The sequence below is a fragment of the Erinaceus europaeus genome, chromosome 18 (genome assembly GCF_950295315.1).
Source record: "Erinaceus europaeus chromosome 18, mEriEur2.1, whole genome shotgun sequence".
NCBI lineage: Eukaryota > Metazoa > Chordata > Mammalia > Eulipotyphla > Erinaceidae > Erinaceus > Erinaceus europaeus.
In genome coordinates this window covers 56,565,009-56,589,998 of record NC_080179.1, presented here as the reverse complement: position 1 = coordinate 56,589,998, position 24,990 = coordinate 56,565,009, and the positions used below count along the sequence as shown (strand labels likewise).

Below are 24,990 nucleotides of genomic sequence, written 5' to 3'. Positions count from 1 at the left end.
ATCAATATCCATATCCTCTCCAACATTTGTCATTTCTGATGAATGACATTTTCACAGGTGTAAAGTGGTACCTCACTGTTGTTATTTGCATTTCTCTGATGATCAGTGATTTTAAGCACCTTCTCATCTATCTGTTGGACCTCTGGATCTCTTCCTCCGTGAAATTTCCATCCATGTCCTGGTCCCTATTTTTAATGGGGTTGCTTGTAATGAACTCCAGGGTAGGTCTGCTGAAGTTGCTGGGGGTCCAGGCATGGGGGGGGGGGAACGGACCCAGAAGACTAAGAGGTCTTGGCTGAATTTAACATTTTTGTTGTAACTTTGGATGTTTTAGTTTTGTTTAGGGTCCTCAGGACTGCTTTTGCTTTTACCTTCCTATAAGAGTAGTGAGTTCTGTGAGGGAACTTCAATGAAATAAATCCAATTACAAAATTATTTCCCCTCCTGTGCTCTGTTTTTCCTCTTCTGCCTTTGCATTCTCTGTGTTTGAAGGAATTCTTTCTTTTTTTTTATTTCTTTATTGGGGAATTAATGTCTTACATTCAACAGTAAATACAATAGTTTGTATATGCATAACATTCCCCAGTTTCCCATATAACACTACAACCCCCACTAGGTCCTCTGTCATCCTTCTTGGACCTGTATTCTCCCCACCCACCCACCCCCACCCCAGAGTCTTTTACTTTAGTGCGATACACCAATTCCATTTCAGGTTCTACTTGTGTGTGTGTGTGTGTGTGTGTGTGTGTGTGTGTGTTTTTCTTCTGATCTTGTTTTTCAACTTCTGCCTGAGAGTGAGACCATCCCATATTCATCCTTCTGTTTCTGACTTATTTCACTTAACATGAATTTTTCAAGGTCCATCCAAGATCAGCTGAAAACGGTGAAGTCACCATTTTTTACAGCTGAGTAGTATTCCATTGTGTATTCCATTCCAACTTGCTCAGCCACTCATCTGTTGTTGGACACCTGGGTTGCTTCCAGGTTTTGGCTATTACAAATTGTGCTGCTAAGAACATATGTGTACACAGATCTTTTTGGATGGATGTGTTGGGTTCCTTAGGATATATCCCCAAGAGCAGAACTGCAGGATCATAGGGTAGGTCCATTTCTAGCTTTCTGAGAGTTCTCCAGACTGTTCTCCACAGAAGTTGGACCAATTGATATTCCCGCCAGCAGTGTAGGAGGGTTCTTTTGACCCCACAACTTCTTTAGCATTTGCTGCTGTTACCTTTTGTGATGTATGACATTCTCACAGGAGTGAAGTGGTATCTCATTGTTGTCTTTATTTGCATTTCTCTGACAACCAAAAACTTGGAGAATTTTTTATGTGTTTCTTGGCCTTTTGGATCTCTTCTGTGGTGAATATTCTGTCCATGTCCTCTCCCCTTTATTGGATGGGCTTACTTGTTTTATTGTTGTTGAGTTTGGAAGCTCTTTATATATATTGGTCATTAGCCCCTTTTCTGATGTATGGCATGTAAAGATCTCCCATTCTGTGGTGGGGGGGGGGCTCTTGGTTTGGGTAGTGGTTTCCTTTGCTGTGAAGAAGCTTTTTAATTTGATGTAGCCCCATAGGTTTATGCTTGCCTTAGTCTTCTTTGTAATTGGATTCATTTCATTGAAGATGTCTTTAAAGTGTATGCAGAAAAGAGTTCTGCCAATATTTTCCTCTAAGTATCTGATAGTTTCTGGTCTAACATCCAAGTCCTTGATCCACTTGGAATTTACTTTGGAAACAATGGGTTGAAACATGCAGAAGAATGAAAGTGAACCACTGTATTTCACCAAATACAAAAGTAAATTCCAAGTGGATCAAGGAATTATTTCTATAATGTGGCTTCCTGTAGCTTTTGTAACTGCTGCAGCCATTGTCTCTGTCTCCCAGAGAGTTGTCCCAGAGCTGTTAAATGACATCATCTTGAATCTTCTTTGATAACTATAATGTAGCAATTAAAGAGTATCCCACTCCCATATTTAATTTCTTTTCCTTATGTGTGGTCAGTCTTACATGCAGCTTCACAGTTCCCAAACTAACTTACTCATTCTTTTTATTTCAGATATATGTATGTGTGTGTGTGTGTGTGTGTATATATATATATATATATATATATATATATATATATATATATATATATGAGAGAGAGATACTATTGCATGAAATTTACCTTGGTGCCATGATACTCAAATGAATTGTGAGTGCTTGAACCCAGCCTGATGCATGGCATGACGCATGCCCTACTTGGTAATTTTTTTTTTCAGTTCCAAGTATTCTGTTTTTAGAGGCAGAAATAGTCTGTTTGCAAAAGATTAATGTTTCCCATTTTGGAATTCTTTGACTTACATATATAATTATGTAAAATGCAGCAAGATGATAAAAATTATAATCTACATTATAATTTTAGATGATACTGATACAGAATATTTTGGAGGATAAATGAAGAAAGCTAGATATCTTTAGTATTCAGGTTTCAGAAATTAATGTTTTGTTCATAAAAGTAAGGCATGTTCATATTCTGTCTAGAGAGTAAAGATAATAAGTAGTAATTTTAAATTATTTAAGTATATTGATACATGCAAGGAACAGTTTATAAAGGCTCTGGAAAAAAGAAAATTTCAAGAATTTTGTAAAACAGTAAATACATCAATTTAAAAAATTTAAAAAAATTTAAAGATATTGATTTATTCCCTTTTGTTGCCTCTGATGTTTTATTGTTGTAGTTATTATTGATGTCATTTTTGTTGGATAGGACAGAGAGAAATGGCGAGAGGAAGAGAAGACAGAGAGGGGAAGAGAAAGACAGACACCTGCAGACCTGCTTCACCACTTTTGAAGCGACTCCCCTGCAGGTGGGGAGCCAGGGGCTCGAACCAGGATCCTTAAGCCTGTCCTTGCACTTTGCGTCATCTGTGCTTAACCCGCTGTGCTACCTCCCGACTCCCCAATTTTGAAATTTTGAAATTTTTATCATGCAAAAGATTTATCTTTATGCATTATAGAAGTTTTCTTTTAAATAAACAGGAAAAGGTAGATGAAGATAAAAAACACAAAGAAAAGGTAAAGCCTGCAAAAGAATCTATGTCAAATAAAATAGAACTAGAATGCAAAAAGTTGTGATCCATGTAAACTTATTGAAACAAACATTTATAGACCTTCCTACACAAAATTACAAGGTACCAAACTTTAAAGTATGATTAGAAAAGGAAAGGAGAATTTGACAGAAATATGATAGTAACAGCATACTCTAGTAGACTGCTGCCAATCTGTAACTTTTCAAGTTAGCTGGTGACATATTTTGACACAAAATATTGAGAAGTATAATGAATAAAGACAATATTTTCCATATGCATGTATGCATTCTTTAGAAAGGCAATAAATCATTTTTTTCAAGCACAGTGAACAAGAACAGATGTTTACTATACACCTGTTTCTACACAAACCTCTATATATTTTAATGGCAAATATAAATTATTAAATTATAAATGGCAAATATAAATTATTAAATTATAAATGTTACACAGAAAAACTAAAATTTTAAAACTTAAATATACTGTGCATATTTGAAAACAAAGTTGTCTGTACTTTGATAGATTTTTTTGGACCACAACAAAAATGCCAATACTTTATTTCAAATATAAGGTCAGAGGCAAACCTTTAATTTTCCAGCTAATCTTGTCTAAATTATATTATAGAGAAATTCACTAATGTAGTTGATATCAGTGCTCCTAATATTATATATATAAGACAGTAACTATATTCAAAAATTTATTTTTGTTGGAAAAATGCACAGTTTAAATCAAAGAAAATATTTTCCCAAAATAAAAAAGGAGAACAAGGCTATAATTAATCAAATAATAAACTTCAACAGTAAAATTTTTTAAATAGACCAGCTTGTGGTCAATCTAACAAAAGTGAAGAAAAAAACAACAAACAAAAGAGAAATGAAAGTACAGTGCTAAATATGGAGAGTTTTCTCACTGAGTGTGTTTTTAAATTCAACAAAAATTATTTGCAGATGGGAGTTGGGCGGTGGCACAGTGGTTTAAGCGCATGTGGCATGAAGTGCAAGGACCAGCATAAGGATCCCGGTTCGAGCCCCCAACACCCCACCTTCAAGGGAGTTGCTTCACAGGCAGTGAAGCAAGTCTGTAGGTGTTTATCCTTCTCTCCCCCTCTCTGTCTTCCCCTCCTCTCTCCACTTCTCTCTGTCCTATCCAACAATAACGACATCAATAGCCCCAACAATGTTAAACAACAAGGGCAACAAAAGGGAAAGTAAATAAATAAATAAAAATTATTTGCAGGGGCCTTATGATAGCTTACTTGGTAGAGTTCAGGCTTTACCATGTACAAGGTCTTGAGATTGAGCCCAGCAATAGCTAGGGGTATTATGAACAGCACCCAGTGAGCTTCATGGATGGCAGAGTAGTGTTGTGGTACCTCCTGTACCAGCACCCCCACCTGAAGTGGAGAATAAAAAATGTTGTCCCAGGAAGGTCATTCAAGCAGTGGTGCTGAGTATTTTCAAGACTGTAGAACACATTTTTACAATTTCCTTAAGGGATAATACAGAAGCAGAGTCAAGTAATAAGACTGTGATATTGAGGACATAAGGACCTCTCAGAGATGTTTAATGTCCTATTTTATAAACAACTTTTTTTAATCAGCAATTACTGCATACCTAGAATAGAAAGCTATTTCTAAGCATAGTAAACAAAGCTACTACAAAAGCCCTGATGAATGAAAACTGGTGCACTACGTAAATAAAACAAATACAAATGGAATTACCTTATGATCCAGTGACCTCATTCTTGGGCATTTATCCAACAGATACTCAAACACTAATACACAGGGATATATGAACCCCTATGTTCATAGTTGCATTATTCAAAATAGCAGAAGAGTGGAAGCAGCCTATTTGTCCACTAACAGATGACTGGCTAAAGATGTTATGGGATATATATTCCATGGAATACTACTGTCCAGTAAAAGATAATAATAATAATATTGTGTCCCTTGGGACAAAATGGATGGAACTAGAGGTGATTATGCTTAGTGAAATAAGTAAAGAGATGAAAGACAACTACCAGATAGTCTCATTCATGTGTGGAATCTAGAGATGGGATACACATGAATTTAGGAAAAAAATAACACACTAACTATCAGAAGTAAGCAAACTATCTCTAAGACTTGTGAGAACTATGGTGATTATCTTTGGGAAGTGGTAGTGATGGAAAGACAAAATTTTGTGGTGAGTGTGGTCTGGAATTATACACTGTAATCTTACAATTATGTAATAGACTAGTAATAACAAAAAAAATTAAATCCTCACTACAAAAGGCTACAAATAGTAACATCTGCATCTTTTAAGTCATTCTCAATGATAAAGATCACAATATTAAAGGAACAAAAACCAGGGGACCGGGCTGTAGCACAGTGGGTCAAATGTATGTGGCACAAAGCACAAGGACCTGCGTAAGGATCCTGGTTCGTGTCCCCGGCTCCCCATCTGCAGGGAGGTCGCTTCACGAGTGGTGACACAGGTCTGCAAGTATCTATCTTTCTCTCCTCCTCCTCTCTCGGGAGGTCCTATCCAACTCCTCTCTGGGTCCTATCCAACAACCACAACAGCAATAACAACAATAATAGTAACAACAATGATAAACAACAAGGGCAACAAAAGGGAAAAAATAGCTTCCAAGAACAGTGGATTCATAGTGCAGGCAACAAGCCCCAGCAATAACCATAGAGGCAGAAAAAAAAAAGGAACAAAACCACGAGTTATATAATGTAGATATTAATAAATGTTAACAATAACCTGGTGAGAGTCAGCCTACTCTGCCACTCAAGAAAGACTGGTCCTGAAATGAGTGCAGCTTAGAATCTTCCCAGCTGTGACTGTGGACTATGAGCTCAGAATGACAGGTTCCTGTGCTAAATATGAATATACATGGACCTTGTGTCAGACTGGTGTGGTAAGCAATTAATAGTATTTATATTTTCTCTTCAATTTGGAAACTACTCTCTGCCCTAATCCAGTTTTCTAATTCTATTCTTAACTTTTTGACTATATCTTCCCAGACATTATTTTTAGTCTACCTGTATGTGACCTGTCTTCAAGCTCCTGCAAAAATTACTGAAGTCATGGACCTCTAGGAACACATCTAAAATAGACTTCCTAGCTTCTTACTACCCTAAAACCTCTATTCTTACTTGCTCTATTCTTACTTTCTGCTTCTTGTTTACTCAATATTTTGTCCTGCTTCATATCTTAAATGACTTTCAGCTACAAAATTGCAGGTGCTTCTATGATTCCATCCTGAACTCCCTGGGCAGAAGAACTCACCAATATGTCCTGGAACCTCACCTCTCCAGAGCCCTACCACACTAGGGAAAAGTGGAAATAGGCTGGGAATATGGATTGACCTGCCAACATCCATGCCCAACAAAGAAGTAATTGCAGAGGTCAGAATCCAGCCTTCTGTACCCCATAAATAAATTTGGTCCAAACTCTCAGAGGTGGAGAAATGTTAGGGGAAGTAGGCTAGAAGGCTCTGAGTTCAAATTCCTTCAAGACTTGGAGGGACCAGAGGAAAAAAGGAAGGACATTATGGCATAGCAGTTGGTGCAGATGTGATTTAGAAAGGAAGAAAAGCAGGATCACAGAAAAAAATAGGCAAAAGGTAGGTAGACAGACAGACAGAAAGAAAGAAAGATAGACAGACAGATAGACATAGAAAAAATAGGCAACCCATATCTAACCTTGGGAGAACTTTCCAATGGAGGAATGGGGACACAGAACTCTGATGTATGGTGGTAATGGTGTGGAATTATTCCCTTTATATTGTCATTTTATAAACCAATATTAAATCACTAATAAAAGAGGAGAAAAAATAACCTGGTGATACATTAAAATGTAATGTATTGTGAAATAACTGGATTATTATTATTTAGTTCCTTAAATCAAAAGAAAAATATCGCAGTTTATCTACCTCAGTGAATAGGCACTGTGGCTATGAAACCTAAGCACTTTTGAGAAAGTCAAGACTATGACAAGTCTGAGTATTATTAGTAATAGCCAGTAGTATATAGGCAGCCATGGTCGTTAGCAGTAGCCAATATGCTCTGATAAAACATATGCACACACTACAGCATTGGCACATTGGTTATTTGAGATGGTATATTTAAGTCTCTGAAAGCACCAAGAGAATAAACCCAAAAAATGAAATAGAAAATAGCCTTTTAGTAAAATAAGCAAAACATAGAAAACAAACAAAAAAAAACAGTACTTTAGCTTTATGTCTGCAATAGTATTTTTAAGTAGTGTCATTTAAAATAGTAATGCCTAAGTATAAAGTTAAGGAAAAAATGCTTACACAAAAAGCTCAGGGCTATGTAAAAGAAAGCTCAATTAAAAATAAAATACATAGGGCTAAGAGACTTGGTAGAGCACACATGTTATAATGTACAAGAACAGAGGTTCAAGGCCCTGGTCCCCACCAGCAGGGGGAAAGCTACAGAAACAGAACTTCTTAAAACTATTTACTCAATTATTTATTGAATATAGACAGAGGAAAATCAAAGGGGAGATAGACAGAAATGGAATTAGTGAGAAACCAACTTGTAACACTGCTTCACAGTCTGTGTACCTTTATCAGAACATATTAAGCCGGTCTTACAACTATGCTTGATTTAATCATTAATAAATTAATGCCCTTCTGAAATTTTGTGTAATAGTCCTGTGTTTAAGATTGTGTAGTCTGAGGTGAAAATAGTAATGTGGTTGTAGTATTTAACAGTCTCTGTGCTCCAACTCAGGGACTGAAATAATATTGAGACAACTGTTAATTTCTACAACTGTGAACTCTGTAAGTGCTTTACTTAGACACACATCAATCCAAACAAGAGTGATCAGTAATTTGACAAGTACTGAGAGAGAGACCTCATAACATACTATATTGAATGGTTAAACCAACAAGAAGAAATATTGGAGAAATCAACCAGGACTAGAGTCCAGTTAAAAGCCCCCCAAAGGTTGAAGCACAGAATAATAAGGTCAACATCCAAACGCTAGTTAAGGAAATAGTCACAGGAGTGAGTAAAGAGTTTGAAAGAATTGTCATCAGAAATGCAGAAACAACAAATGAGACTCTGGAAGAAAACACTAATTATCTCAAGGTTATTAGAGAGCTGAAAGCTGAAATAGCTGAGCTAAGAACACAACTAGCTGAACAAGCTAAACCAGTATCAGAACAGGGTAACAAAATAGCTAAGCTACAGTAAACAGTAGAGAGGAGAGAGAATGGAATGAGTCTGAAGACAGAATTAGCAAGATCAAGGACAAATTAGAGACAACTAAAAAAGATGTAAAAGGTCTCAAAAAAAAAGATTAAGATATACTAAAAACAACAGATACCTATGGGATGACTTCAAGAGAAATAATTTATGCATTATTGGCTAACCAGAGGAAGAAAGAGAGGGAGGGGGAAAAAAGCATTCTTCAGGACATAATAGCAAAGAACTTCTCTAGTCTAGACAAAGGCATAAAGGTTCAAGAAGCCCAGAGGGTCCCAAACAGAATTAACCCAGACTTAAAGACACCAAGACACATCATATTTAGAATGGAAAGAAATAAGGATAAAGAAAGGATCCTGAAGGCTGCAAGAGAAAAACAAAGAGTCACCTACAGAGGAAAACCCGTAAGATTAGCAACAGACTTCTTCACACAAATACTACAGGCCAGAAGAGAATGACAAGATATCTATTGAGTGTTCAATGAGAAAGTCTTTCAACCAAGACTACTGTGTCCTGCTAGATTGTCATTCAGACTAACTAGAGGCATCAAAACCTTCTCAGACAAGCAACAGTTGAATCAACTATTGTGGGTCTCCTGTGAGGTTGAGCATGATGGTTGACCCACCAGAAGTTTGTCTGCCAGTCTCTTACTGGCATACCATCCATTGTGGTTGAGTGGGATGGGCTGGAGTACACTAGGAATTCCAACCAGCCTATCAGTCTCACCTCAATACCTCACCCCCTCTCCCTCTGGTAGGTTTCACCTTCTTTAAGTTTCTATTTCCCCTTTACAGCATCACCATCTATACCTTCTCATTGCCTTGCTCTCTTTTTCCTTATAAGGAGATATTGGTCTCATTGGCTAGCTTGGCTACTTCCCTTGCACAACTACTGCTTTATAAACTTGTAACTGAAACAATAAAGTATTCTGTCCATTGCCACAGTACTCTGAGGTGGTTTGTTTTACTGTCCACTGCCACAGTGCACTGGAAGACCACTCAGGGAGCTCATGGCTGCCACTGCTGGCCTGAGATTCCCTGTTCTCTATCTGCCTCCAGTGACCAACAGACCAGATGCTGAAGTGGGAGACAGGCTTGCCCATTCCCCTGAGGAACTTGACAAACTTAACCAGCCTGCCCCAAAAGAAGTTCTTAAAGGTCTCCTATAAACAGACCACCACATCAAAAAAGCAAGACCAAAATACACATGGTCATATCAATAGATGCAGAAAAAGCCTTTGACAAAAAACAACATCCTTTTATGATCAAATCACTAAAAAAATGGGAATAGATGGAAAATTCCTCAAGATAGTGGAGTCTATATATAGCAAAACTAAAGCCAACATCATACTCAACGGTGTAAAACTGAAACCATTTCCCCTCACATCAGGTACTAGACAGGGATGACCACTACAACCATTATTATTCAAGAAAGTGTTGGAAGTTCTTGCCATAGCAATCAGGCAGGAGCAAGGAATTAAAGGCATACGGATTGGAAGAGAAGAAGTCAAACTCTCCCTATTTGCAGATGACATGATAGTATACATAGAAAAACCTAAGGAATCCAGCAAGAAGCTTTTGGAAATCATCAGGCAATACAGTAAGGTGTCAGGCTACAAAATTAGCATTCAAAAGTCAGAGGCATTCCTCTATGCAAACACTAAGTTAGAAGAAGTTGAAATCCAGAAATCAATTCCTTTTACTATAGCAACAACAAAAAAAATAAAATAGCTAGGAATAAACCTAACCAAAGAAGTGAAAGACTTGTATACTGAAAATTATGAGTCATTATTCAAGGAGATTGAAAAAGACACAAGAAGTAGAAAGATATTCCTTGTTCATGAGTTGGAAGAATTAACATCATTAAAATGAATATAACACCCAGAGCCATATACAAATTTAATGCTATACCCATCAAGATTCCCACCACATTTTTTAGGAGAATAGAACAAATGCTACAAACGTTTATCTGGAACCAGAAAAGACCTAGAATTTTCAAAACTATCTTGAGAAGAAAGAACAGAACCGGAGGCATCACACTCCCAGATCTCAAATTGTATTCTAGGGCCATTGTCATCAAACCTGCTTGGTAGTGGAACATGAATAGACACACTGACCAGTGAAATAGAATTGAGAGCCCGGGTGTACGCCTCTACACCTATGGATATCTAATCTTTGACAAAGGTGCCCAGACAATTAAATGGGGAACGCAGAGTCACTTCAACAAATGGTCTTGGAAAAAATGGGTTGAAACATGCAGAAGAATGAAATTGAACCAGTATATTTCACCAAATACAAAAGTAAATTCCAAGTGGATAAAGGACTTGGATTTTAGACCACAAACTATCAGATACTTAGAGGAAAATATTGGTAGAACTCTTTTCCGAATAAATTTTACAGACATCTTCAATGAAACGAATCAATTACAAAGAAGACTAAGGCAAGTATAAACCTACGGGACTACATCAAATTAAAAAGCGTCTGCACAGCAAAAGAAACCACTATCCAAATCAAGAGACCCCTCACAGAATGGGAGAAGATATTTACAAGCTATACATCAGACAAGAGGCTAATAACCAAAATAAATAAAGAGCTTACCAAAGTCAACAAGAAAACAAATAACCCCATACAAAAATGTGGAGAGGACATAGACAGAATATTCACCACAGAAGAGATCCAAAAGGCCGAGAAACACATGAAAAAATGCTCCAAGTCTCTAATTGTCGGAGAAATGCAAATAAAGACAACAATGAGATACCACTTGACTCCTGTGAGAATGTCTTACAACAGAAATGGTAGCAGCAGCAAATACTGGAGAGGTTGTGGGATCAAAGGAACCATCCTGCACTGCTGGTGGGAATGTAAATTGGTTCAACCTCTGTGGAGAACAGTCTGGACAACTCTCATGTGGCTAGAAATGGACCTGCCCTATGATCCTGTAATTCCTCTCCTGGGCATATATCCTAAGGAACCCAACACACCCATCTGAAAAGATTTGTGTATACCTATGTTCTTAGCAGTACCAGGTGTCCAGCAACAGATGAGTGGCTGAGCAAGTTGTGGTATATATACACAATGGAATACTACTCAGTTTTTAAAATCAGTGGCTTCACCGTTTTCAGGCCATGTTGGATGGAGTTTGAAGAAATCATGTTAAATGAAATAAGTCAGAAACAGAAGGATGAATATGGGATGATCTTACTCTCAGGCAGAAGTTGAAAAACAAGATCAGAAGAGAAAACACAAGTAGAACCTGAACTGGATTTGGTGTATTGTACCAAAGTAAAAGACTCTGGGGTAGGTGGGGGGAGAGTACTGGTCCAAAAAGGATGACTGAGGACTTAGTGGACTGTGTATTGTTATGTGGAAAACTGAGAAATACTATGTATGTGTAAACTACTGTATTAATGTTGAATGTAAAACATTAATCCCCCAATAAAGAAATTAAAAAAAAAGAAAATCAGTAAATCTTTGGAAATTTTCTATAGGACTTGGGATTGTAAACTAAGAGAATCATATATTATTTCAGATATGTCAGAGATGAGTAGTTTCTAAATCTAGAAATTTATAGACATCTCTTGAACATTACATGGATAAAACTGGAAAATCTAGGTAGATCAAAGAAGATTACTGGGAAAGAATGAACTTAAATTTATGCGTATCTGTGATGGTGACTCACATGTTGGGCTTCGGGATGCAGGGCCTACTAGGAAGTCAATAATTAGTTTCAAGTGATTGTGTTTCTTTTAACTGTATATGTTGTCTTGTAATAATGCGTATAACTCTAAAGAGTGAGCATTGTGAAGGTTTTTTATATGTACAGTTCAGGGAGTTTCCTTTCATATTAATGAATGGTTGGAAAATTTGTGACATATGTTTTTCTATGCTATCATGTATCATAACTTTTCCAACAACCCAATATATGATTTTAAATAGATGAATGCATAAAGTCAGTAAAACCCAAATTATATGTTGTATAAATATAAACAAGAATATAAAAATAAGTGAAACACATAGCTTTCTATTTTCTCCAATATCTGCCATTAATTGTTTGCTTTTTCTTGCTCCAATTAAAATAGTCTCAGTGCAATTTCTAAACCCCCTTTTTTTTTTGTTCTTCAGCATAGCTTGCAACTGACAGTTTCTTCAAGATTAGTAATCCACTCAAATTTACCTTTCTGAAGTTTTAGTCCAGTGAACTATTAATAAGTTAAATATACATTATTTTTTCAGGAGAGGTGTCATTCTATTTTTATCAAGTAGTAAACTATATTGGAGACAAGGTAAAATATTTTCAGTATGGCTTAGAAGTTATGGCTACTTATCTTCTATTTCCAGACCACACTGCAAACAATGCAAGGAGCTTTGGTTTAGTTATGTGTGTGTGTGTGTGTGTGTGTGTGTGTGTGTGTGTGTGTGTGTGTGACAGTAGAGTATTACAGGCAATTACAGAAGCCATACCTTCCATCTCCTGCACCCACTAATGACCCCCTGGGTCCACATTACCAGAGGGATAAAGAATAGGGAAGCTATCAAGGAAGGGGATTGGCTATGGAACTCTGGGGTGGATATATATATATATATATGGAGGTGGGGGGGAGAGGGAGAGAGAGATTGATTCCACGGCACTGTATTATCCTACAGTGGGGGTATGGTCAGTATAATTTTATAGCTAAATAGAAAGATGAATTTCAGAACATTTTGTTGATAAGTAAAAGAAACATGTTTTGTCTCAGAATTATTGTTATTTCTCTTAAAAACTAGTCTCTTGTTTATATGTCTGACTCTAAATAACTACTGTGAAAAATGAAACATAGAAGTAAATAACTAAAGGAAAAGAAAAAAAAATACCAAACGGTTTCCAAACATCACGTCAGATTACCAAGGGGTAACTCAGCAAATTAATGACCTTTGCTTTGTAAATAGAACTCATGAATCAGCACATGGTATAAAGAACAATTGTGGGAGTTGGGCGGTAGCACAACGGGTTAAGCGCACGTGGTGAGAAGTGCAAGGACCAGTCTAAGGATCCCGGTTCTAGCCCTGGCTCCCCACCTGTAGGAGAGTTACTTCACAAGCAGTGAAGCAGGTCTGCAGGTGTCTATCTTTCTCTACCCCTCTCTGTCTTCCCCTTCTCTCTCCATTTCTCTCTGTCCTATCCAACAATGACATCAATAAAAACTACAACAATAAAATAACAAGGGCAACAAAAAGAATAAATATTTTTTAAAAAAAGAACAAGTGTACAATTATTCCTTTATTCTTGAAAATACACATTGAAACGCTAATTAAACTTCAGGCACAAAGATCCAGTTTGCTAATTTTATTTTAATTGTGATCTTCTTCACGCACTACTAAAGCACCTGTGGTATTTGAGCATTATGCTAAGATGCTCCAATTTATTAAAACTATGACACAATTTAGAGATAGGGAAAATAATCAGCTGTCAGTTCCGTTGACCTTTCCTTAGCACTGTAAAGTTTTTATTTATGCTTCAAGACAATGTGATATTTGAGAAAGAACAAGGCCATTTAAGTGAGAGAGAATTGAGTGACCAGAGATAAGTGTGTTAATGGCAGAGCTGTTAAGAAACTCAAGCATAGCATCAGTTATACAAAGTTACTATTGTCATTGTCATGACTATTAATATTATGTGAGTTAGAAGGTATACAAGCAGTAGAACAGCCCTCTCCTTGTTAATAAGCAAATAACTTGTTTATGCTGACATATGAAGAATAGGTTAGAATACTTTCCAGCTCTACAATTTCTGAAACTCCAAAATTTGAGTGATTGTGTTGAGGTAAGCAAAACTTAAAGAAAATTGCCTGTAAAAACTGAAAGAAGCAAATGCCATTATGTCAAACCATCACACCATTACATAAAATGCTCAGATCCCTGTCCCACTAGGGAAAGAGAAACACAGGCTAGGAGTATAGATCGACCTGCCAATGCCCATATTCATCAGAAAAACAATTACAGAAGATAGACCTTCCACCTTCTGCACCCCATAATGACCCTGGATCCATATTCCTAGAGGGATAAAGAACAGGGAAGCTATTAAGGAAGGGGATTGGATATTGAGCTCTGGGGTAGGCACTATGTGGAAATGTACCCCTCTTATTCTATAGTCTTGTCAATATTTCCATTTTATAAATAAAAATTAAAAAATATATTCCTATAGTAATGTTAGCTCAGTTAGCTGGTATCTTTGTTTTGTTGCTGTTTGTTTCTGATAGCCTTTTTTTTTAAAAAAATATGTTTTTAAAAAATAATCAGATTGAATTTTAACAGTGAGCTCAAATTGTTAATATACTTCTAATAATGACTGGTTCTTTGAAGCTCCTAAAAGCTTAGACCAGAGAGAACAAAAACAACTGGTGGTTTTCCTTTATTAAGGTATAGCTATAAGTAAATAAAAGGACATAAATTATGGCGAGGTCTTATATGCTACAGTAAATCCTAGCAATGGAAATCTCAAAGTTAACCCAATTACCAAATGATTTGGTTATAGCTATAACTATCTATTGCTTTCTTAAACCCTAAAATAGCAGGAAACTTCCCCTTTTTCTATAAAGCCCCTATTTCTCCCAGTCCTGAAACCCCTAGGGCAAGGCTCACTTTCCTGCATGCTTCTCCCAATTCATACCAACTGATACTGCACCTGCTGATCCCAGTCTAATCAATGCTACCAATACCACCTCAGCATGTTTCACGTCGGACTGCATCCAGAGATGTCAGGTGTTGAATGTGAACCCACTAGCTTCATTACTCTGGTGAGACCTTTCCTAGCTCATAGGACTCCTTAAGTTCATTTCGGGTGGAACACTTCTTAAAATACCTCAAAACCTAGATATAGACCAGGGTCCATGAGATGGGGCATAAGTACATATATCAAGAAGTTGAAATATATACATACCTTAAGGCAAAAGTGCACAGTAGTTTGCAGTGAATCAATAAATGTAGCATGCAATAAGAAAGACTTTAAAAGACACCATAAAGTACCTAATGAAATAGTTTCTACTTAGACCTGGATACCCTCCTCACCTACCTTCTATTGCACTTTCCCATAATCACTCCAAACCTAAACTTGTCAGACAAAGTAAGGACTAGAAAAGATGAATAATTGCAAGAGACTGACATACTTTAATGAGGACTCTTTAGTCACTACTATACCACCCCATCATCTGGAGCCCTAGTCAGGGAGTCCTGGGATTCCCACACAGATATTATGGGTCTAGACCTCTAACAGTTACCTCCCACCACTGTCACTTGTTATCTCCATCAGGAACACCATAATGGACCCCTCTGTGGGGCCCTATCGGTCCTGGCCTTCAATGTGTATCAAAAATGGAAATTGGTGCAGCCTGTAATGTTCCTAGCCGTGACCACGGAATGTGAGCTCAGACCTATAGGGATGCAGAAGTTACATAGGCACCTGTGCTGAATATGGGCCACAGATCAGACTGATGTGGTTTACAGTTAACAATATTTAAATACTTTTCCCATATTTGGGAGCTACTCTCTTCCCTGATCCAGCATTCTGGTCCTTTCTCCAACTATGATACCATCCCCACAGTCAAAAGCTTAGGTCATCTGCATATTAGATGCCAGGTGCAGGCAAAAACTAATTGGGTCATGGGCCCGTGGAATATACCTAAAATAGACCTACTAGCTTTTCCCAAAGGGAGACCCCAAATCTCCATCTGCAATATTCTTGCCTTTAGGCTCATGAATAGTCAATAATTTGCTCTGCTTTCTATCTTAACTCTTCTTTAGCCACCATGTTCTAGATGCAACCATGATGCCAACCGGACTTCACAGGGCAGATGACCCCACTGGGTGTCCTGGAGCACCATCTCCCCAGATCTTTGCCCCACTAAGAAAAGAAAGAGACAGGCTGGGAGTATGGATCAAACTGTCAATGCCCATGTTCATTGGGAAGCAATTACAGAAGACAGACCTTCCACCTTCTGCAACCCACAATAACGCTGGGTCCATGCTCCCAGAGCATTAAAGAATAGGAAAGCTATCAGAGGAGGGAATTGGATATGGAGGTCCGGTGGTGAGAATTGTGTGAAATTGTACCCCTCTTATTCTATGGTCTTGTCAGTATTTCCATTTTATAAATAAGAACTTAAAAAATATTTTAAAAAGTACATCAGATCAACAAGTCTGACTTTATTAGTCAGAATAAAGTTCAATTCTAACACCATCTCTTATTAACTGCAGACCTTTTTACAAACTTCTTGGCCTTTCAAGAATAAGTTTCTACATCTGTACAATGAGTCTGAAAACTGTATGCACTTAGCATGATTGGTAGAAATATAAGGAAATAATAGTTACATGGATCTTATACATTAAAAAGTGCTCATTAATGTTGACTCTCATTATATTCAGGTAACAGATAAAAGGAATGACTTAAAAGGACAAGCATTTCAACTTTACAGACTACTTATGCTGCCTTAGCTCCCCAATAATAAATAAAAACAGCAACAGAGAATTCTCTAAGATTAATAATGACATGATTATGTAAAATATAAAAACTCAGTAGTTAATAAGTAATCAATAATTAAAAGTGACAGAGATTGTAAAAAGTTTTTTCCTTTTAGTTTTACAAAATCATAACACAATTTGTAGGTTAAACCACTGAATGCAAAATATCCTAAATTCTTTACTTCCCAGTATTTAAACCATATGTTCTTTCGCCACATTTTTCTTTGATTTTCTTTGCTTTTTTAGCTGTTTATGCACATATATGCTAATACATCAGAATTTATTCTGAGACTATCAGTTTGAATCATGTTACTTGAAGGATGTGCATTTTGTTGTTCCCATTTTAATATGAAGTGCATATTTATTATATCAAAATAATTTATTATCACTAAAAGATAATGGATTAAAGATATTAAAAATGAAATTTAGAGGTTGTGCCTTTGAATTATATGCTTGAATTATGTCATCCAGTTCCTATTTTCTCTCTAGACCATTAGAAAGCTTTCATCAAATAAGCCAACAAAGAGGGATGAATAGCAGATGATTCCAGTCATAGGTGGAACTTAAACAAGGAGAGAAAGGAAAACGTAGAGTAAAATATGGGATGATCTCACTCTCAGGCCGAAGTTGAAAAACAAGATTAGAAAAGAAAACACAAGTCGAACCTGAAATGGAATTGGAGTATTACACCAAAGTAAAAGACTCTGGGGTGGGTGGGTGGGTGGGGAGAATACAGGTCCATGAAAAATGATGAATGAAATAGTGGGGGTTGTATTGCTAAATGGGAATCTGGGGAATGTTATGCATGTAAAAAAAAAAAAAAGAAGTAGAAACGCAAAGCAGAAATTGACTGAGTTTGGAATATGGCACCAAAGTAAGAAAGCAGAAGTATACTAGAGTTTGCAGTGAGTATCTCCCTAATACTTCCTCTCCACTTTTCCAAGCTTTGGGTCCATGATTGCTCAACAATTTGTTTGGCTTTGTATGTTAACTCTCTTTTCAGTCACCAGGTTCCAGGTGTCATCAGGATGCCGGCCAGACTTCCCTGGATTGAAGACACCACCAATGTGTCCTGGAGCTCAGCTTCCCCAGAGACCCATCCTACTAGGGAAAGAGAGAGGCAGACTGGGAGTATGGACTGACCAGTCAACGCCCATGTTCAGCGAGGAAGCAATTACAGAAGCCAGACCTTCTACCTTCTGCAACCCTCAATGACCCTGGGTCCATGCTCCCAGAGGGATAGAGAATGGGAAAGCTATCGGGGGAGGGGGTGGGATATGGAGATTGGGCGGTGGGAATTGTGTGGAGTTGTACCCCTCCTACCCTATGGTTTTGTTAATTAATCCTTTCTTAAATAAAAAAATAATAAATAAATAAATTTAAAAAAAAAACTTAGATTTAATGTGGTATATTGCACCAAAGCAAAGGACTCTAGCACAGTAGAAGAAAGGAGGAAGCAGAAGAGTCTTGGATTCCTGGTGCATGATAGAAAAGGACTTTAGTGTGGTCTGGAAGGTGACACAGTGGATGAGGCATTGGACTCTCAAACATGAGGTCCTGAGTTCGATCCCTGGCAGCACATGCACCAGAGTGATGTCTGGTTCTCTCTCTCTCTCTCTCTCTTCCTACCCCTCTCATTGATAAATAAATAAAATATTTAAAAAAAGAACTTTAGTTGTTTTAGACACCTATCGCAGGAAGATGAGAAATTTTACTCATGTGTCAATAACTGCATTGCAATCCGCTAACTCCCCAATAAAGTGTTTTTTGGGTTGCTTGTTTGTTTTTAGCTCTGGAAGAATATGGCAATGGACACACCCCATTTTGAGGAAAACAGCAAAAGGTAGAAATGTATCATAACTTATAGGAACTAAACTATACAATGAAGTTGAGTTACTAAGATATAACTGATTCTGCCTAAGGGAAAAATGAAACAGAACCGAGAGATTATAATGAGGATCATTTTGATGCTATAGAAGTCCCTTGAACAATGGACGCACATTCAAATCCTAGTGTAATCATTACAGGCTCATTTTCCTCATTCTTGTTCCCATAATAAAGGCCTTAAAAAAAAGAAAGCTAGCATCCCTAATGCTCAACCTCAATTGCTGAATTTTTTGTTTCCTTCTAAGGAAAAATAATTTTCCCAAGAAGGAGCAGCACTCTTGAGGGTGTAGAATACAGTAATGATCATAGTACCAGAGGATTAAGCATTGACACAGGAGGATAAATTACCTGTGGGCATTTGCTCCAGGGTTCCCACTCAGTCATGACACACTCACTGGGACACAGAAGAGAACAAGGTTGAGTTTCTGGGGGCATTTCATCCTGGTTGCAGAGGCTGCTATCCACTGTTCTACCTTCATTATCTGAAGCATCCACACATCTATAAGGCAATAACATAGGGGAGCTTGATTATATAAAGCCACAGAAAATATGTTCAAAACAGGTACGACTTACTTTTCCCTTAAAGATTCAACACAAAGACAGATCAAGAGAGAAACCAGGAAAAAAAAATCCTTCATCAGTCAGTCTGCCATTATGTTAGACCTTGAGTATTATTCTGTGGGAGACAATAGTGAGACTAGGAAAGATTGTTGCCATTGAAGACCTCTCTATCTAAAGAAATCTACAATCCATTTACTCACAACTGCAACTGCATGAAATTTCTTTTTATCCGCACAAATATCTAAGGTTCTCCCTCTATGAGTGAATCCGTCACTACGTAGAAGCTAGAGGCTGCACAGTACCTGGGATTCTCTTAAACCCTTTCTAAACTTTTATCACCTAACCTTTGTCCAACAAATTAAAGGCAAAGGCAAAATGCTATGAAGATTTTTCAGTGTTCATTTTCTTTTTTCTGTATTTCAGTATATTTGCTACTGTAAACTAAAGGAAAAAAAAGCAACATTTCCAAAGAGATATTGGACACTTGGTATATGTGTGCATTTATTATAGTTGCTTGGTGTACTTTTTTTTCAGTCTTGGAAACAAAATATAGTGATGTTAGCTCAGTATCATTATGAATTTTAATTACTAACCATACTATTGGCTTCATTAAATTGAAACAAAATGGTCTATCACTATAGACCTGCAAGAACGACTTTAAGAAATAAATCAAAATGGATCTGACAATGGCACATCCAGTAGAGCACAAACATTACACTAGGCAAGAGCCTTAATTGAAGTCTCTGCTTCCCACCTGTACAGGGATGCTACATGAATGCTGAAGCAATGCTGTGGGTGTCAGGCTTTCTCTCTCCATCTCTCCCTCTCCCTTCTCTCTCAATTTCTGTCTGTGGAAAAGAAAAAGAAAGGAAAGAGGAATGAAGGGAGGGAGGAAGGAAGGGAGAGAGGGGAGATGGAAGGGATGGAGGGAGGGAAGAAAGGAGGGGGCAGGGAGCAAGGGAGGGAAGGATGTGGATTTCTTGTGCAAACACGAAGTGCTGGTGATAACCCTGGTGATGTTAAAAAGAAGTGAAGAGAAAGGAATAAGAGAATAAGAACGTGAAGAAAATCAGAAGTTAGCCAAAGTATATAAAAGCTATATTTTTATACTTCTTTTTTGTTTGTATGTGTTTGTTTTTGATAGCAGGGCTATAGTTGAGACTTGGTGCCTACTCTGCTCCTGTGGTAATAGTCAATAGCAGAAGGACTATAAGATGCCTTCAATGCCTCTGCTTGGTCAAGTTTAAAAGCTGGAAATTGCATTTCTTCTTTTCTACTCTCTCAGTACTCTTTTCTTACCTCACTGAGAAAGAAGAGATGTCTTTGGGTCAGTGTGGTAAGATTTGATGTATGCATTAATCTTTGTTCACTTCTAAGAAGCCACAAAAAGTGGCAGAGGATGTCACATACACAGACACACACACACACACACACACACACACACACACACACTTTTCTGAAATGAAATGATTATTTATAAAGAAAAAGAAATCTAGACAAGGCCATTTCCTGCCATATAAGGACAAAGAAAAAAAATATGAGATTGAGAAGACAACCCATGGAGAACACCTGGTTTAGTGGTACTTGCCTTTTAAGGCATACCAAGAAAGCTGAGTGCTAACCCATGAAGAGAAAAAGTAACATCACTTACACCACAGAACACATAAGACGAAATGGGAATTTGTGGCACTAAGTACACTGGGAATGTGGGTTAAAATCCCTCTCCCGGCAGACTGGGGGTATGAACCGACCAGTCAACGCCCATGTTCAGCGGGGAAGCAATTACAGAAGCCAGACCTTCTACCTTCTGCAACCCTCAACGACCCTGGGTCCATGCTCCCAGAGGGATAGAGAATGGGAAAGCTACCATGGGAGGGGGTGGGTTATGGGGATTGGGTGGTGGGAATTGTGTGGAGTTGTACCCCTCCTACCTTATGCTTTTGTTCACTAATCCTTTCTTAAATAAAAAATTTAAAAATAAAAAAAAATAATAAAATCCCTCTCCCTTCCAGCCTTTAGGTCCATGAGTGGTCAAGAATTTGTTTGGCTTTGTATATTAATTCTCTTTTCAACCACCAGGTTCTAGATGCTAGCATGATGCTGACCAGACTTCCCTGGACAGACAACCCCACCAATATGTCCTGGAGCTCCACTTCCTCAGATCCCTGCCCCACTAGGGAAAGAGAGAGACAGGCTGGAAGTCTGGATCGACCTGCCAATGCCCATGTTCAGTGGGGAAGCAATTACAGAAGCCAGACCTTCCACCTTCTGCACCCCATAATGACCCTGAGTCCATACTCCCAGAGGGTTAAAGAATAGGAAAGCTATAGGGGTGGGGATGGGATAGAGAGCTCTGGTGGTGGAAACTGAGAAATTGTACCCCTCTTATCCTATGGTTTAGTCAATGTTTCCTTTTTATAAATAAAAAAATTTAAAAAAAATCCCTCTCCCAGTCCACACAGCTAGGCAATAAGCCACACTCCTTTCTTGTCTTGAGGTTATGTAAAGATTCTTATCTGGGAGAATTACAAAAAGCTCTTTGGGTTAGAGAATACATGATCCATTTAAGGAAGAGAAATTCATACTGAAAGAAAAAAAGGCTTACATCAAAGTTTACATACTGATAAAAAAAAAAAGACCACATATTCAGTGGTTTAAGCAATGCAAATTCATTCTCACAATTTTATCAAATGGAAATCTAACACATTTCTCACCAAGCCAACATTAATACTTTGTAAACACTGTACAACATTCAGAATGGATTAAGGACTCTCCATGACCTTAGTTAATATAGATCACTTCTTTAAAGATGCTTCTTATCTGAAGGGGGAAGGGAAGACCCCCATGGGGTGGCAGCACTGAACACCTGTGTCTTTATGGTAGAGCAAGATGACTGTTGAGTGTGAAATGTGGTAATGTAGGTAATAGGTTAAACATCCTAAAAATCAACTTTTACTGAATCACATAATACTGAAGTAAATAAAAAAAGGCACTGTCTCTAAAATAAACTACATTTTGAAGTACTTAGGGTGAGTGCTTCACACACAGATGGGGGAGAACACAATTTAGGCCATACCATAGTATTATTTAGAAGTCCTTTTTATTTATATGTTTATGCCACCAAGGTTATTTCTAGATCTTTCTGGCCTTTGTTTTATAGAGGGTGAGAGTCAAAGAGAGATAGGGAGAGAAAGGAAAAGATGAGACATCTGTAGCAATATTCTATCACTTGTTAAGCTTCCCCCTGCAGGTTCGGACCAGGGCCTTGGGCCAGTCTGTGGGTAGGGTAGCATATGTGCTCTACTGGGTACATCACTGCCTGGCCCAAAAAGTGTGTGTGTTGGTTACGTATTGAGATCTAAATGTTTGAACTAAATGGTATGGTTTAAATGTTCTCTTGTTCAAGTATTTTTTTCAATCAGCATGAATTTTATAACTCAGTTGGTAGCAATTTATTTATTTTTCTTTCTTAATATTTATTTATTCCCTTTTGTTGCCCTTGTTTTATTGTTGGAGATATTATTGTTGTTGTTATTGATGTCGCTGTTGTTGGATAGGACAGAGAGAAATGGAAAGAGGAGGGGAAGACAGAGAGGGGGAGAGAAAGATAAACACCTGCAGACCTGCTTCACTGCCTAAGTGACTCTCTTGCATATGGGGAGCTGGGGGCTCGAACAAGGGTCCTTGTGCTGGTCCTTGCACTTCGTGGCACCTGCGATTAACCCACTGTACTACCGCCAGACTCCTGATTAGCAATTTATTTTATTAAGGCTTTCCTATCTCTTTTGAGACTCTGTTTTAATACTGTCAAGAGCTCTGAGTAGGAGGAAAGTAAAAGGAATCACAAATCACTTATATACTGCTTGATGAGATTGCATGTATAATTAACCATGAGAGAAGAGGACAGAGACAATAATTTTGAAGAAAAAGAAGTTGTAGTCCAAGTTTGTGACTAAGGCCATTTAGTCACCAGGGAAAAGGGCAATGAAGAAAGGGAAATAAGACAATTGTCTCTTAGCCATTTGCTTGTTGTTGAAGAACACCTCTATATTTTTGGAGAGCAGTTATTTCTTCCAGCATGACTACCGACAATTTTACAATTTTGGGATTCTCAAAAATGTGTAGTAATACTAAATTTCTAAATACCTAATTCATATTTATGAACCATATTCAATACAGAAAGAAGATTCTTACTTGGTAAGAGATATCTTTCTAACCACTAACTTATCAGGGAGTCTTATAATTTGGGACTATCTGAAACAGAATCTTCCCAGTTTGGCAAAATATCCACTGTGTTCAAGCAAGTGACAGCTGACAGCAATGTATATTCAGTTTTGTTTTATTTTATATATCAACAACTGATTATTAATATTTTACTCCTTGATTGCTCAGTAATACTGATTGTAATAGTCTTAAATTGTTTAAACACATCATCCCCATGAACTCAGGACCTGGGATTCCTTTATTTTTGTCTGCTATATTTACAAAACATAATTTTAAAGATCCCTTAATAAATAACCCAGAACTCATTGAATTTCGTTAGAGTTGTGGGGTTATTTTTTGTATTAAAACATATTTCTGTTGTCCATAAGTGTTTTCATATACAGCACCCAAGTGTTTAAACTGAATTTTTTTCAGACTACTAACATCAGAAAGTAAGATGCATCTATCAATCACATTTATCATGGGAGGAAAAAAAAAGACAGGAAAGACAGTCAAAATCTCTTAAGTTATTAAAATGATGGCCACGCATCAGTATGATGCCAGACTGTTTCAGCTAGTTCACTTTCCCATCTAAGTCATTTGCAGGAAAGGGCAAGGATTGTGGCAGTATTGCAGTGGGAAGACACCCAACAGGTACATGTGGCAGTTCGGGACACATTCTTTCATGCCACTTAAAGATAAGCAAGTCAGAGTACAGATTTGGAAAAGCAGAAATATGCTTAATAAGCATGTTCTCTTTTTGCACAAATGAAAAAAAGTTCCACTGCTCCTTATTCAAATGTCTCCATTTCCACACACCTGATTTTCCTAGATTGCGTTCCTCCTCCACAGCGCTGGGACCTCAGTTCATTGTGGACTTTGCAAGGAGACCAGTGTTCTACAACCCAGGAGTACTGATTGCACTCACTGTAACATGGAACTGCCTCATGCACCTGTCAACAACAGGAAAGAAAAAAATTATGTGGACCCATGTAAGTTATTGAAAAATATCCCTTTCTCCTCCTCCTCCTCTTCCTCTTCCTTCTTCTACTCCCCCCCCTTCCTTCCCCTGCTAAACATCATCAGAAAACTAGATTTGGCCTGAACAGTCAAATTAAATTACTGAAAATCTGTATTTAGATTTTCAGAAATTACTAACTTACCTAAAGAAACAAACAGGGTAAACAACTGAAATATGATGATATGCCTTGGCAGATGAGGAAAAAAAGGACAGTCATTTCCTATCAGTGAGAATAGGAATTCTATGATCATTTCATTTCTCAAAGAGCTCACACAGCATCTATTAAATGGTCCAGAACTCAATTATACTTTGTATTCTATTCTCAGGTGTTGAGCGGGGAAGCAATTACAGAATCCAGACCTTCCCCCTTCTGCAACCCACAATGACCTTGGGTCCATACTCCTAGAGGTTAAATAATAGGAAAGCTATCAGGGGAGGGGATGGGATACAGAGTTCTGGTGGTGGGAACTGTGTGGAGTTGTACCCCTCTTATCCTATGGTTTTGTCAATGTTTCCTTTTTATAAATAAA

At 37.6% G+C, this 24,990-nt stretch overlaps 1 protein-coding gene across 1 annotated transcript in view; it reads right to left on the bottom strand.

The window, feature by feature from the left end:
• THSD7B (thrombospondin type 1 domain containing 7B) overlaps positions 1-24,990 on the bottom strand; it is a 1,062,005-nt gene that overhangs the window by 90,055 nt on the left and 946,960 nt on the right. The window contains exons 16-17 of the mRNA XM_007525013.3: positions 24,259-24,392; positions 19,024-19,174 (exon numbers count right to left, since the gene is read on the bottom strand). Of these exons, the coding sequence (XP_007525075.1) occupies positions 19,024-19,174; positions 24,259-24,392 (285 nt within the window). The remainder of the gene's footprint in view (positions 1-19,023; positions 19,175-24,258; positions 24,393-24,990) is intronic.